Source organism: Danio rerio, chromosome 15, assembly GCF_052040795.2.
Source record: "Danio rerio strain M-AB ecotype USA chromosome 15, GRCz13ab, whole genome shotgun sequence".
Taxonomy (NCBI): Eukaryota; Metazoa; Chordata; class Actinopteri; order Cypriniformes; family Danionidae; genus Danio; species Danio rerio.
The window spans coordinates 18,069,118-18,085,860 of record NC_141035.1 but is presented as its reverse complement, the minus strand read 5'-3'; the positions used below and the strand labels follow the sequence as shown (position 1 = coordinate 18,085,860).

The 16,743-nt window shown below is 34.4% G+C and overlaps 1 protein-coding gene and 1 long non-coding RNA gene across 2 annotated transcripts in view; both read right to left on the bottom strand.

The window, feature by feature from the left end:
- LOC137487733 (uncharacterized) overlaps positions 1–16,743 on the bottom strand; it is a 753,637-nt gene that overhangs the window by 618,242 nt on the left and 118,652 nt on the right. The window lies entirely within an intron of this gene.
- On the bottom strand, positions 1,260–8,323 carry si:ch211-105f12.2. Its single transcript, NM_001386253.1, is given in 5 exon segments — positions 1,260–2,129; positions 2,217–2,288; positions 3,187–3,290; positions 3,388–3,550; positions 7,762–8,323. Coding segments are annotated over 5 exon segments (612 nt in total). The 5' UTR covers positions 7,969–8,323; the 3' UTR covers positions 1,260–2,063.

Here is a 16,743-nt window from a genome sequence, read left to right as displayed (position 1 = left end):
CACTTCGGGTGCACAAAACAATTGAGTGGTTTAATAGTTTTTTTTTAAAGACATCTTCGCTTTATATTATTCCAATTAGGCTTCACTCACCATCTGAAAGCTCAACTTCACCTGCTAGACACAGGAACAAATCTCATTGGTTGTTGCGGGAGCTCAAATGTATGCGTTATCCGCAAAAATGAATCTCATTGGTTCTTCAGTTTGACCTCATTTAAATGCTGCGTGGAGGCCTACTAAATTCCACTTTTCATGCAATACTTTTTATATGTAAATTTATGCTTCTTTTAAGCTTGTAATTTTTTAATATGTAAAATAAATTTAGGCTACATAATAAATATTTTGTGGCTACTTTTTGAAGTTACATATTTATTTCAAGTTACAAAAATAATATATTTATATATATAATATATAATATATATTATATAATTTTTTTGTGTGTTTGTAAGAAGTTTTATATTAATGCTAATTTACTCACATAAACAAACTTAATCATATAAAGCCTTGAATATTCAGGCCCGTAGGCGGCAGGGGTTGAGGTGGTTCAAAAGACCCATCCTCCCACTGACAATGTCCAGAATTTGGCCCCTATATGATCTCATTTGTCCCTTTTTGACAGTATTGCATCATTCATTCATTTTTTTTTCCGGCTAAGTCCCTTTATTACAGCAGAATGAACCGTCAACTTATCCAGCATATGTTTTACACAGCGGATACCCTTTCAGCTGCAACCCATCTCTGGGAGACATCTATAGACACTCAATCACACACATACACTGCGAACAATTCACCTGGACCACATGTCTTTGGACTGTGGGGGAAACCAGAGCACCCGACAGAAACCCATACCAACTCCAAACAGAAATGCTAACTGACCCAGCCGAGTCTTAAACCAGCAACCATTTTGCTGTGAGGTGATCGTGGTATCCAATGGCTTCAGTATTCCATCCTAAATTTAGAAAATAACTGATAGAAGAAGCTTTTAGGACTAATTTAATTTTCAATTATTTAAATTTACGAATTCGGACTGAGGAAATGAGCTGGCCAGTTTATTATTTACCTACAGGCTAGAGTATTTAATGTTTCTTTAGTTGTTTTTAATAAGTTTTGACATATTCTTAATTGTTTTGGTTAATGTATAGAGCTAATAATGCATGGAGCTAATAATACGCCAAAAAAAATACAATTTGAATTGGCTTCATTTGAATTATTAACTATTGTAATTTAATAAAACTGAATATTGCATGCCATTAAAAAATGTTTTGAATTTGAATTTCTTAACTTGAATTACAAATGTATAACTTGAATATTGAACATCTGAAATTTAAGACAACTGAAGTCAGATTTCTAAAGACATATTTTAAAATTCAGATTGTTTTGACATATTGTTCGTTCCAAAATAATAATGCATGATGACAAAATTTTAAATATAAGTATTGTTTCATATTTTTTATTTTAAAATGTTTAATTTAAAATTCTAATCTCATAACATTATTTACGAAACTGTAATAAATTAGTTCAAACGTACATTTCTAAATGAACACTTTGTAGTAAAACAGTATGGTAAGCACTTTGACAAAATTGTAGGAAATATTTTTGTTGAATCGAAATATGTGGTTATAACCACCATCATCACCACAAGCTAATGCAGTAAATAATCCTGCTTGATGTCACTAAAATGCAGTATTTGATCCACATAATGTAAATTTGGGAGAATAACTGCAAAAAGATTCACTTTTTGAGAAATAAGTACTACCCTTTTCAATAAGCTGGCTATTAAAAAAGACAAAAAGTATGAAACGACAGTTATTAAATAAACATAATGTTTTAAGGCTATATGCAAGCTGCTTCTGAAAATCTTTTGTATTAATCAAAATCTAATTCCCTTTAATGTACTTAACCTATGCTAAGGTTAGTGAGCACATTATACTGTCATGTACATTGTAGGAAACAAGACACATTATATTGTTAAAAAGTGAAAAGAAAATTAAAAGCAAGACTGCAGTTTGTCACGCTCTCAATCTGAGTTCAATCTCCTGTTCCTGATTTCTGATTGTTCATTTCCTTTAATCCCAAGGCAGAGGTTGCAAAAAGTTTGATGGCACCAGACCTCGATAACCATGAAGATCCCCCTGGATCAATATAAAACAGAATTTTTTATCTAATGATCTGTAAAAACAAACAAGCATGCTATATGTATAGTACAGAGTCATACTTACATAATAAAATCCATCACAGTCCATTTCCCCAAAAACATATATGATGTCTCCTGCACGGAAGGGAAGCTCGTCCTAAATTAGACAACAACCAAAAACATAACTACATAAATATAACATGAATGTGTTATTTTAACATTTTTATTTTGAGACTTTAAAAAATGTAATGTTGTACTTCCATTTAACATAAATAGACCTATTCCAATCAACCAAATGTAGCTGGATATCAAGTTTATGTGCTGATAAATAAACAAAAAAATAAAAATAATGATAATAAAAATAAATAAATAAAATACAACAGGTTTTCTTTAATTATTATTAACAATGGTTTACAAATGCATTACTTACCATGCTTGTCATATTTCTCAGTATATATATATATATATTTTTTTTTTTTAAATGATCAAATATTAACAATGTATATTTATTAAATATTAATAAAATAGTGAATTTGTTGCAGGTAATTTTACATAATTTATGTAAATATTTAAAGCACACAATAAGTGTTCAATATAAAAATGCAATATAAAATATGTTAATAATTTAAATATACAAATTACATAAAAAAAAGATTATTAACAAAATAATTTTTGAAATTAAAATTAATTCATTTTAATACATTATTTAAAGAATACCAAATGTTTTATATTTTAATATTAAGTGTAATGTCAGTTGGAATCAATAAATAAAAACAATACAAAATGTATGTAAAATGTGGTAAAGGAATAGAAAAAAAAACATTTTAGAGTGAATATATTCAAAATACATTGTATAATTATGTGTAGTATTGTATAAGAGAGAGAGGGGTTTATTCAGATTTATTATTGGTATTATCATTATAATTTGTATTTTTATTTTATTATTATTTTATTATTTATTTATTTGTTTACTTTTTTATGTATTTATTTATTTTTTTACCAGATAAAGAGAGAAAGGGAGAGAGAGAGAGAGAGAGAGAGAGAAATACACTGACCTCGATATCTATGTTTGGAGAACTTTCCCAAGGATCATAATCAAAGATGGCCACCATCCTGTGGACCTTCTCTCCATCTGGCGCACTGGAAGTCTCACTGGGTGCTAATAATAATCACACAAACAAAAGCCATAAATTAATCATTTAATCCATTCAAGTGTTCTATAATATAAAAATATATATGATTCATTACACGCTTACCTATAGAAGGTGTTTCCTCAGGTAAAAAACCCTGCTGGATCAGACGAAGTTTAATCTCCCCGTCTTCCACAGGAATCTCAGACACCATGTTGCTTGGTACAAAACCACATCGAGCACCCGTCTCTCCATTATAAAAGCCGTCTGCATCTTTATCTCCATAAACCTACAACACCAAACATTCTGCTGTTTCTGAAGCATCCCAACACATGAAGATGATGGCAAGACCCTAAAGTACTTATCAAATGAAAAGATAAAGGGTCTTTACTTTGAAGATCCGTCCTTGTTTGAAAAGCAGTTTCTCATCTACAGCCCCAAATCAGAAAAAGTAGGGACGGTACAGAAAACGCAAATTAAAAAAAGTAGTGATTTCTAAATTTACTTTGACTTGTATTTCACTGCAGACGATATAACAACTATTATTCCTCAAGATATTTTTTTTCTAAATAAAAAAACGTGTTACAATTTTGGTTCTTGCAACACTTTTCAAAAAAAGTGGGACAAAAACAATTAAGGGTTAGTAAACAGGTAAATTGGTTAAACAATGAAGTAATTTGAAACAGGTGTTGCAATTATAATTAGGTACTAAAACAGCATTCAAGAAAGGTCTAGTCTTTTAAGAGCAAAAATGGGTTGAGGATTGCCAGTTTGCCAACAAATATGTGAGAAAATGATTGAAATGTTTAAAAACAATGTTCCTCAAAGAAATATATAAAGACATTTGGATATTTCACTTACAGCAATTCATAAAATGATTAAAAGATTCAAAGAATCTGGAGGATTTTCAGTGCATAAAGGAGAAGGGCTCAAGCCTGATCCAACCGTGATCCTTGATCCCTTTCGCGGCACTGTATCATGAATCATCAATCCTCTATCGATGACATCACCACATGGGCTCAGGACTACTTTGGCAAACCACAATATGTAACATCCACAAATGCCAGTTAAAACTGTACTGTGTCAAAAGGAAGCCCTATGTTAACAGTGTCCGAAGCGCTGTTGACTTCTCTGGGATCAGAGGCATCTGGGATGGACCATCACACAGTGGAAATGTGTACTGTGGTCAAATGAATCAGTATTTAAGGATGTTTTTTGGGGGGAGAAATGGACACCATGTACTTCAGACTTAAAAAAAAAAATCCAGACTGTTAACAGCAAGTCCAAAAGCCAGGGTCTGTCATGGTATGGGGTTGTGTCAGTGCCATTGGCAAAGATAACTTCCACTTCTGTGATGGCACCATAAATGCTGAAAAGTACATAGAGATTTTGAAGAAAATATGCTGCTTTTTTTTCTAGGGATGTCCATGCATATTTAAACAAGACTATGCAAACCCCATTCTGCACACATTACAAAGTCCTGGCTGTGGAGGAAGAGATTACAGGTACTTGACTGGCCTGCCTGCAGTCGCGACCTGTCTCCATTAGAGAATGTGTGGCACATTTTGGAGAGCAAAAAGTGACAATGAAGACCCTGTACTGTTGCCCACCTTAAGACTTGTTTGCAGGTAGAATGGGACAAAATTACACCTGAAACATTTCATCACTTGGTGTCTTCAGTCTCTAAACATCTTTTAATTGTTGTGAAAAGGAATGGCAACATTACAAAGTGGTGACAGCTTTAATGTTCCAATGTTTTTAACGTGTTGCAAGAACCTAAATTGGAAAACATTTTTATTAAAAAAACAAAACAGTTGTGAGGAACACATTAACACATTCTGCTCTGTTTTTTATTTGTATACTCTAAAAAAATACTGGGTTGATTTTAACCCAATGTTGGCGAAACATTGGGTTAAAAAGTGTGATTCAAATTAATTGTTAAAAATTACCCAACATTGGGTTATTCCATATTTCATTCATCTTTGGGTTTAAACAACCCAAAATTATTTAGCGTTTAATTACCACATTCTATTCTATTTTAGTTGATTCTACAATTTCCCATGTGCAATTGGCAAAGTCCTTAGACGTGTGTATTGTAAACAACTCTATTCTATTCTCTGCAGTGCTATTTACCCTGACTCTTGCGTATTCTATTCTGTTGTGCTCTGTTAATTTCCATTTGCAATTAGCACTTATAGAACATATTCATATTTAGACACAATTCTCTTCTATTCAATTAACTCTATTCAATATTCTCTTCCATTCACACTGTAAAACCCAATAAGTTATGGTATAACTCAAACCATTTGAGGAAACAGATTACAACAATCCATTTAAGTAAAAATAAGAATCCTAATGAGGACTGTGAACTTAATCCATTTGAGTAAACAAAGCAATTTGAGCACAGTAAAACCCAGTAAATGAAGAGAACTCAAATTAACAGAATACTGTAAAACCCAATAAGTTAAAGCAACTCAAACTGTTCGAAGAAACCAATTGCTACAAACCATTTGAGTAAAAACTAATCTACATACTATATACTAATCTATAGTAATGTGAACTTATTGCATTTACGTTGAAGTAATAAGGTGTTTAATTAACTCTTTACCTTCAACACTGAGTTCAAAACTCTTTTCAAATGTGTAGAATCAACTTTTAGTCAATTTTGAGTTAACTACACTCATTTCATTTGATAAAGTTGACTGTTGGGTTTTACAGTGCAGTTGAATTTCTTTCATTTAAATAGATCAATATATTTCTAAAATAATATATCATATGTTTGTTATGAAATATTATTCTATTCTAATTTTGGTTCATTTGTCATTTGGAATGAAAGCCAGTGTTGCCAGATGTAGCTAACTGTTTCCAGCTGATCTAAAAAACTAAAACGTACCGCCCAACAATCTGTAGACCAGGGGTCATCAACTATATTTGTCAGAGGGCCAGAGTTTTACCAGACAGTCTCCTTGGGGGCCGGACAGCCAAGAAAAAAATCAAATAAAAATCTAATTTTGGCTTAACATTATGCTCAATGTTTATACTTTTTCCATTTCATTACAAACTGAAGGCATTTGATTTAGGCTCCCATCACCTATACCACAGTCAACCACTAGGAGTGATAGAAAATTCTCCACAAACGCGGTGAAAATGCTGCCATTTGACAAGGCGGTCATTCAGAGCTTGCTGGCTGAAATTTAGCCCGCAGGAGATGTGAAGGCGGCTCTCCGGTGCTGAAAGCCTGAGCGCATTTTGGGTATCTTGTCCCGAGACCTATGACACATTGAAAAGTCTGACAGCGGCCAAGCCTGATGTGAAAACGTTGGTGTCAGAGGGGAAATGTAACTTTAGCCATTGATTAAGCACTGTGAGTAGCCCGTTTCAGCATTGTGATTTGAGTTCAAGTCCACTTAACGTTACATTTGATGTGCGGACTTTATTTGTGACCTGTTTTGTTCTGGTTCCAGGTTATTTATTTACCATGCTGTTTTAAGTTGTTCTGTCCTGTACTGAGGAGTCTGCTAGTTTCAAGCATGTTGTTGAGACTTAGAAATAAAAAGCAAATGTTAAGTAAGGGCATGAGGAAATTTATGCCTCCCTTTTTTTTTCTTTTTAAACCTGTTTGAAACAATAAATGCTTAACGCGGCATAGTCTGTCCTCATTTCGGAGTGTAGCCTTAATATAGGCAAATGGTAGTTATTATGACAAGAGACTCAGTTGTTGTTATTTTTAGTTGCTTTAATAGTGTGGACCACAATTTTCTTTTTGATCCTCACAATTTTGGAATCCAGTCGCGGGCCAGATTAAACGGCTCAGCGGGCCGGATTTGGCCCACGGGCCGCCAGTTGATGATCAGTGCTGTAGACTATAAAAACCAGCTGAGAGAGGGATGAGTGTCTCCTTGGGAGATCACAACTGTTGTAAGCATTTGTATGTGGGAAACGGGGGCTACGGCACCTCTTTGGGGGATTATAACAGGTTTATAAATGAAGGCAAGCACGCCTTTACGAAATCGCCCAATTTTACATTACCTGCCTATGTAATTTTTTAGCCGCAAAAATAAATTCAAAACCGCTCAATTGGGTGGGAAACCACCCTATCTGGCAACACTGATGAAAGCATGAAATAATTAGTAAAATTATTTTATAATGTTGAATAATCTCAGTTAATGTTCATTTCAACATTTATTATTAAATCAATTAATAATTTTGACATCCGAAGATTTTGTTAATATTATTCAATGGATTGAATCTAACAAGAAATGTTAGAAATGTTAAGTTGACTCAACTTAAATCAGGTAGATTATTTAGTATTTTTTTACAGAGCTTGAATAAACATCCATATTTACCTTCAATAACATCAATGAAGATTAGTAACACTGTAACAAACGCATTGCTTATTAATAGATGTCTGTAAACCTATCACAAAACATCTAAGATGATAGTTTGACCCAAATGTACTCATGCTTTGTTACAGTATAATAAGAATAAAAAGTTCTTTACTTTGATGATCTGTCCTTGTTCAAAAGGCAGTTCCTCCTCCATAGTTTCTGGGTTTGGTGACATCAGTGCAGGATTGTATGAGAAAAGAGCCACAAAGAGCCGCACATTCGGGTCATACATTTCCCTCTCTGATTCCCACTGCTCTATATCTTCAGGTGTAGCGACCCGAAGACCATCCGGATCCAGATAAACATCCAGCCCGATCATTCCAGTTTGCTTCCTCTGTGCTTGCTTCTGCTCCGCCGATGTCCCCTCAGCAGGCAGGCAGGTGGTTAGCAAACACCCATATGCTCACTTTAGCTTTAGCATTGAAAGAAGTAGCCGGGCTAATCTCCCTGAGTCTAATCCTCTTGGTGGGAAATGGATCAATTTGGCCAAGACGTTCTCCAACTGCTAATTTAACACATCAAAGTCTATTTTTTTGTACAATTCTTAAGTGAATGCACAAGTTTTGAGTTATATTTAGAATTGCTGGATGATTTGAAGCATGGAGAACAGGAATAAGAGTCTGCCAGTGGATTTGGCCCAATCCTGCTGTGCACAGCCCTGCCGATTAGCTGAGCCATCCGTTCAGGATTCTGCCAAGTAGAGCTCGCTGTTAACTGCATTATCCTCTAGGAAGTGACCCAGCACATTGGCTTCACCTCGTTTTGATAGTCCTTTGTGAACCGCAAAAGGTTCAATAAGGAGAACAAAAAACACTGGAGATATTGTATTAAAGTAGATGTCATGGTAATGGGAGAGAACAGGTTCTGCCGTTGACTGGTAAATTAACCAGCATCTTTTCTCTTTTGTTCTGTTTAATTCTATTTTCTCCTATAATTTGTTTTGTTTATACTTGCCATATTTCTAATGCTTCTACACTGTAAAAATAACCATTATTTTACAGGCAATTGTCTGTATTTTTTACAGAATTTTATATTTTGATTATACAGTAAAATATCTGTTGTTTTACAGATTTGTTCTGTAATAAAAAATTTCTAATGTTAACCTTACAGTTATAGCTTGTATTTTGGATTACACACAGTCAGAAGATTTTAATAGACTGATTTCAAAGACTATAAACTCATCAGTGTCTTAAACTGTAGAGTGAGCATTACAATGCGTTTCCCCTCACCTTGCTGCTTTTGACTCGTTTACTTTGTTATTTTGTTTAACGCCTCTACGCTTGCTGTTTTTCCCCATGTTTCAACTTTTAATTGCAAGACTATTTTCTAATAAACTGCTATTTAATTCTCAACTTTGTTGTGCAGGCATCCTCACATGACACTAAGCTTTTTGGTGTTGTTAAACAAGGACCAAATGTGTTATTTGAAAAAAAAAAAAAAATTAGATATACATTTTTTTCAAGCAAATCGTTTTGGAGTTTAACCTACATATCCTAACACATATTTGTTAAACTATTATAGTTTATCGTTATATTTACAGTTTTATGACAGCAGCAATAATGTTGCATGCTTGTTAAAAGGGGGAAAATGTATGGAATAGAGATTTTATGCATAATTACAGTAATAATTTGTATGATTACAATAATAATCATTATAATCACATCAATTTATTTGTATAATTTCATTAACAACCTGTATAAATTACAGTAATAATCTTCAAAATTACATTAATCTTTGTAATTACAATTATATATATATATATATATATATATATATATATATATATATATATATATATATATATATATATATATATATATATATATATATATATATATATATATATATATATATACATACACACACACACACATACATATTTAGTAATTATTAGTAGAATGGCAGTAATTACCACTTGTTTTTTTTCCCTTTTTTCAGTTTAAACACAAATTATCAACAGTTAAAAAAACATTGTAATAAAGAAAAATAAAAAGAAAAACTGTAATTTGATGAATTGACCGTAAAGTAAGTGCTGTATTTTTACAGTTTTATCATGTAATTGTCACGGTCACACATTGAAGACAAGGATGGTTCTCTTTTCATCAATTTATTCAAACACAGTGAATTGATCAACAGGAGAAGCAGGTAAGTGATATTCTTGGATGGGGAGCAGATAGAATGTTGTTCACAATGAAAACAAGGATCTTAATTCAAGCCTCTGAGTATAAAATCACTTGTCTTCCCTTAATCACAGCTTGTGCATCCACAGGTTTAGGAGAAGCATCCATAGGAGAAGGGAAACATCCACAGAAGAAGGCGAGCAGGGAGAAGGTGAGGTGAACCATCTGACATCAATTCCAGCCACTGAATGACTGGACTCGGGGGGGCTTTATAGGGGGGCGTGATTACGGGTGCAGGTGAGTTTAATTATAATTCAGGTGAGAGTGCTCGGGTGTGATGAGAGGTGTCTGGTGAAGGACAGCGCTGAATCGAGCTGAGGGAATGAGATGGTGAGGGAGACTAGAGATTGGAGCAGCAGGAACGAGCCGGGATATGACAGTGATTTTGTTAAATGGTTATTTTCTGTAATTTAACGGAATATCTCTGGAAGCCCTGATGCCAGTCTTTTAACCGTTTTTTCACAGATCTTTTTTACAGTGTACATTATATACATTTCTATTCTGTTCTGTTCTATTCTGTTTTAAAATCTAATAGTTGTGTTGATTATAATTTACACGCTTCCGTATTCTATTTGTTTATTTTAGAATTTCACATTTGTAATGACTACATTGCTTCAATTATACTCATAGTTATGTAGTGTAGTGTTTGAAATGATCATTTTAAGTATTTCTATATTCCACTCACATCAGTATTCTATTCTATTCTATTCTATTCTATTCTATTCTATTCTATTCTATTCTATTCTATTCTATTGTGTTGTATTCAATTAAATGAGATCCTGTTTGTAATAAGCATTTCCTTCCAAATTCCACACACTCTTATATTCTGTTGTATTGTATTCTGTTGTGTTGTATTCAATAACACAATGTCCAATTTTTTTAAGTTAACATTTTTGTTACATCTATACATTCTAACATTTATTCATTCAATCATTTTCCTTTGGCCCAGTCCCTTATTTATTAGGGGTCACCACAGCAGAATGAACCGCCAGCTATTCTAGCATATGTTTTACACAGCATTCATACACTATGGCCAATTTAGTTTATTCAATTCACTTATTGCGCATGTCTTTGGACTATGGGAAACCCAGAGCACCCGGAGGAAACCAATGCCAACACGGGGAGAACATACAAACTCCACACAGAAATGCCAACTGGCCCAGCCGGGACTCGAGCAAGCAACCGTCTTGCTGTGAGGCAACATGGTTACAAACCTTTTTTTTTTTTTTTGCTTTTTTCAGAAGCAGATTGATTGTATTTATTGAAAAGTAAAAATTTAATTAATGATCTGCCAGAGAGAACATTATATTTCCAAGGTGGCGATTTGTTGGCAGCTGGCAATCCTCAGCCTAAAGGATTAAACCTTTCTTGGATCCTACTTTTGTACCAAATCATAATTACAATCCCTGTTGACATCCCCTGTTTCAAATCACATCATAATTTACCCAATTTACCTGATTACTTGCTCTAAATTGCTCCTATTCCAACTTATTGCTGTGAGATGACAGTGCTGAGCACTAAGATACAATGCCACCTTTTGCATCTATTTTACATTTCTCATTTTCATTCATTTTCTTGTCGAAAATGAACCTATCCAGCACGTTTTTATGCAGCCGCAACCCATCTCTGGGAAACACCCACACACTCATACACTACGGACAATTTAGCCTACCCAATTCACCCGTACCTCATGTCTTTAGTCTGTGGGGGAAACTGGAGCACCCGGAGGAAACCCACGCGAATGCAGGGAGAACACGCAAACTCCACACAGAAACGCCAACTCAGCCAAACCGAGCCGAGGTTCAAACCAGCGACCTTCTTGCTGTGAGGCAAAAGCACTGCCTACGCCACTGCGTTGGCCCTATTCTACAACTCTGAATAAAAAAAAAGAAAAAAGAGACAGTATGGAAAATGCAAATAAAAAAAAATTCTTGTATTCATTGTAGACAATACAATAGCACATTATTCACCATTTGTATTCAGAGATCACAGTTGTTCAGCTTAGGCTTGCACCCTTGTCCTTTAAGCATTGAACTTTCTCCAGATTCTTTGAATCTTTTTATTATGTTATGCACTGTTGAAAGTAAAATATCCAACTGTCTTCCTGTCTTTCTTTGATGAACTTTGTTCTTGTTTTAAACATTTTCAATACATTTCTCACATATTTTGTCACCTTAGAATTACAGTATAAGGTTCTATCTGACATTTTTGTCAAAATTGAGTTATTTACACATTCCTATTAAATGACAACTTATTTACATTATGTGATGTTTTATATAAGTTGTTTACATTTTAAGACTTTTTATAAAAAAAAAAAAAAAAAAAAGGTATAATCTACAAAGTCAAACTCTAGCTTTGCTCCATAAGGTTCTTTCTGTGAGCCAATCAGCATTTTGAATGCGCAGACGAAGACCAATTAGGATCAGCTTTCTTTATCACTTCGCCGGATTGCTCGGTTGACAGAGGGAAAGACCAGAGAGAAACACAAAATCAGAATCAACTAAATAACACAGCACCACATCAAATTGAGAAGAAACCTGAAACTGAAAAGATGTGTTTCAATGTGATGATTTAGAAGCGCTTTGACATTAAAATGAAATTTAAATTTGACCTTGTTGAAAGAAAAAGTAATCAAAAAATGAATAGGCATCATGATAAAGGCACAGCATGATCGCCTTACAGCAAGAAAGTCGCAGGTTTGAGCATCAGCTGAGTCAATTTGCATTTTTATGTGGAGTTTGCGTGTTCTCCCTGTGTACGCGTGGGTTTCCTCCAGGTGCTCCGGTTGCCCCAGGCATGCGGTATACTGTAGGTGAATTGGGTAGGCTAAATTACCCATAGTGTATGAGTGTGAATGAGTGTGTATGGGTGTTTCCCAGTGATGGGTTGTGACTAAAAGGGCATCTGCTGTGTAAAACATGCTGGATAAGTTGACGGTTCATTCCGCTTTGGCAAACCCAAGATTAATAAAGGGACTAAGCCGAAAAGAAAATGTATGAATGAATGAAAAAGGTATAATATTAAATGTGAAATATTTTTGTTTGTGTATATATATATATATATATAGTCATTTTTAGTGTTTAATAAATTCATTTGCTCATTGTCTTGACTAATGTTTTTTTTATTTTTTAGTCTTTAAATTTGATATTAAGCCTTGAAGTGCAAATTCTTTATGGGGCATATAATTAAAAAAAATATAATTCAATGATTCATATAAAGCATATAATTCAATAAAATTCACCATATTTATTACATACAATTAACATCTGCACTTGACAAAATATTTAGCACAGCCTGCACAAAATATTCACCCTAATACATTAAATACATAGAAAGCTAAAATTTTACTTTACTTTTTTAAAATAAATTCATAAGCAGACTGATTGTATTTCTAGAAAAGTAATGCTTCAAATAATGATCTGCCAATTAGAACCTTATAATTCCAAGGTCCAATTTCCCACTTGTTTTTACCATAATTCAGACATTCAATTTGAACTAGTTGGTTATTATATAATGTCCTGTTTGTAATTATTCCCTACTTCCATATTCCACACACTGCCATGTTCTGTGCTACTTCAATTATATTCTATTATGATTTTTTAAAAGATATTAATTCAATGCTCTACTTTATTTCCGACATGCAACTACCAAATATTCCTGACAGGTCTATCAACAATAATCTGTTCTATTCTTTTTTTGTTGTGAAATTTCCTGTTTCTAATTTTCCTTACACTAACCTATTCTCATATGGTTCCATTGTATTTTGGAATTTCTAATGTTTAATTACAATATTGTATTCTATCATGTTGTATTAAATGCTATTCTGTACATTTTTGCATTTTAAATATAAATCAATTTTAATATTTACACAGTGTCCATATATTCCATCTTTATAAGGTTTATCTGTGAAAATGTCAATTAAATATGTATAGAGATCAATGACAGTGTAAAGAAAGTTTTAGAGGCAAATGAAACCTTTTTTCAACCTTATGTGACAACTAATCTCAGTCTCCATTTGTCAGGTTGTGTAAAATGACCTATATAAAAAATGTTGTTTGCCTGCTAAACTGCTCTACATATCTATAACCTTCCTGTGCATAGGCAAAACATGAGACACGTTATCCAAAATGTTCAGTAAATGTGTCATCCCCCAAATCCTCTGCTCCATACAGGAGAGGTGCAAGATATGGTAATAAGGGGTGACTCATTCCCCCATATTGCATTCGTTCTTAGAAGACCTCTGATGGGCCATCATCATCACTGCTGATATGTGGCCTCTTGACTCCCATATAAGGACTATTACATCATGAGTGAGGCACCTATATGGCATGCCGTTTTAACATTAATTCTTTAAAACTATGTTACTTGGAATCATTTATTTTCTTTCGGCTTAGTCCCTTTATTAATCCGAGGTCGCCACAGCGGTATGAACCGCCAACTTATTCAGCAAGTTTTTTACACAGCGCATGCCCTTCCAGCCGCAACCCATCTCTGGGAAACATCCACACACACACTCATACATTACGGACAATTTTAGTCTAAACCGGAGCACCTGTAGGAAACCCACGCGAAGGCAGGGAGAACATGCAAACTCCACACAGAAACGCCAACTGAGCCGAGGTTCGAACCAGTGACCCAGCGACCTTATTGCTGTGAGGCAACAGCACATACCTACTGTGCCACTGCCTCGCTACTTTATAATCTAGGTGGTTTATTAAGAATAAAATGCAAATATTTGTTGTTACTAATAGCATTGTTTTCTATTTTACATACGTCAAAATGGTTAGATTTTTGTTATTACTAGTTTATGTGGTTATCTTTATCAAGAAGTATTCAGAGGTGCGTTTGTGGAAGGCAGAAATAAATTGAGAAGCAGCGAGGAGTACCAGCGCTGTTGATATGTTGGAAACTTTTGTTAGTGCAAAGTTAGTACAAAATTAGGTATTCCCCTTAAATCATTGTTAAGACTATTATTAATTATTAATACAAGCATTATTACAAACATGTTGAAATATGTTGTTAGCTGCGTAAAATAATGAGCTTGGTTTCATTAAGTATACAATTCTTGTTCTTCGTAAGTAGCGGTGCAGTAGAACAGTGCTTCTCGATCCAGATCCTCACTAATTCATTTGGATGTGATTAACCATACGCTTGTTGAGTGGGACGTCATGCGAAGCGGCTTCCGGGTCCATGTGTTATATCAAAGGCACAACACATGCTAATAATAAATATTTACAAAAGTGATGCAATACTTTCGAACACGATAACAATGTGTGTGTGTGTGTGTGTGTGTGTGTGTGTGTGTGTGTGTGTGTGTGTGTGTGTGTGTGTGTGTGTGTGTGTGTGTGTGTGTGTGTGTGTGTGATATTTGTGGGGACCTAATTCAGCTTTTTAAATGTAATTTTTGAGGCAATTAAATTATTGGTGGGGACATATCAATAATCAGTGGATATTGGTGCGGTCTTGTTCCCTCAGTCCATACTAAAAAGTAGTCATAAACAATGTTTTTTTCAATTCAAATGAGTAGCAGTATTCCATGTGTCACCATTTAACAAATGGATAGTGCATAGGCTCATGCAACTTTGCCATGCTTGTGACTTTAAAATAAAATAGGTCTCTGTGTGTATGAATGGCATTGCTGTCAGAATTGTAGTTGCACGGTTACCATATTATTTCAAAAGGTGACAGCCGGTGTTTCTTTTATGCACACACACCATTGAGAACCACACTAAATCAGATCCTGATATATGCAAATCACATATTTAAAATACAAGTTCATGGTTATATTTTAAAGATAGAAAAGTATGGGTACATATGCAACATAGGTTTCGAAATACTGCCAAAATGTGCGTTTATATGACTACATGTAGAATGGCTGTGTTGTGAACAGTGTGAGAACCGACCACACAACATTGACTACGTTTACATGGACATGAGTAAACTAATTGTTTGACTTAATCTGAATACGACAATAATATTATTAATGTTTTTACATGAGAGCGTACTCACACTATGTACAGTTGCCTTGAACCATGCCAAAGCACGCTTGTCCCCCCTCCCCTCTCCCCAGACGGCCTGTACTTAAATTGTATCCGAGCCGGAGCAGGCTTACATCATCAATGATGCGCTGTTCAGTTTAACAGAAGAGAAGCACTCTCGCTCAGCACACTGGGGATTTCTTTAGTTATATCATTTTAGTAGTTTGATATGCAGTGACACGCAGTCAAATATTTCGCCGAACAGATCAGCCACTTTTGACACTTATAAATAATCATAAAAGTCCTTAAGCTGCAGGTATTAGGAGGTTTGTTGAAGGTGCAGCTGTCATACAGCGAGGGGTTTGCGTCTTTAATAAACTACGATCGTTTGCATTTAATGAACAGTAAGTCAATTAAAAGTCATGCCTTGTCTTCAGTTTCGGGCCCAGGTGCACTTTGCACTGACAATTCCTCTGCTGCACCATATGTGATTTTCAGCATTTAATTTTTAATTCTATGACAAGTTCAAATGCAGTTCATTTCTCACACTGTACATGAAAACGGACAACAGGGGATAGAAATTCTCAGGCAATAGGCCACCTCTGTCATTTCATTCACTAACTTTTCATTCATGCCACTGTGACAAACTCTGAGGTATTGATTGGATGAAAGTACGCAGTAATGACTGGTGGGAGAATTCTCAATCTAGTCAACATTTTCTGCTCACACCAAAATGTGCTCTCTTGCTTGAAGCAATTCTCATTTGTTTGTCGTCAACTTCTTAATTGAACTTGTTTAGTTTGATTATGATTTTAGTCGAATTGGTAATCAAAAATCGCTTTTTAAATTTTATTACATACAATCATCTTAAAATCAGAGTATTAGTGTCCATGTATACTCATTGAGAACAAGACAAAAACGTTATGTTCACCACCA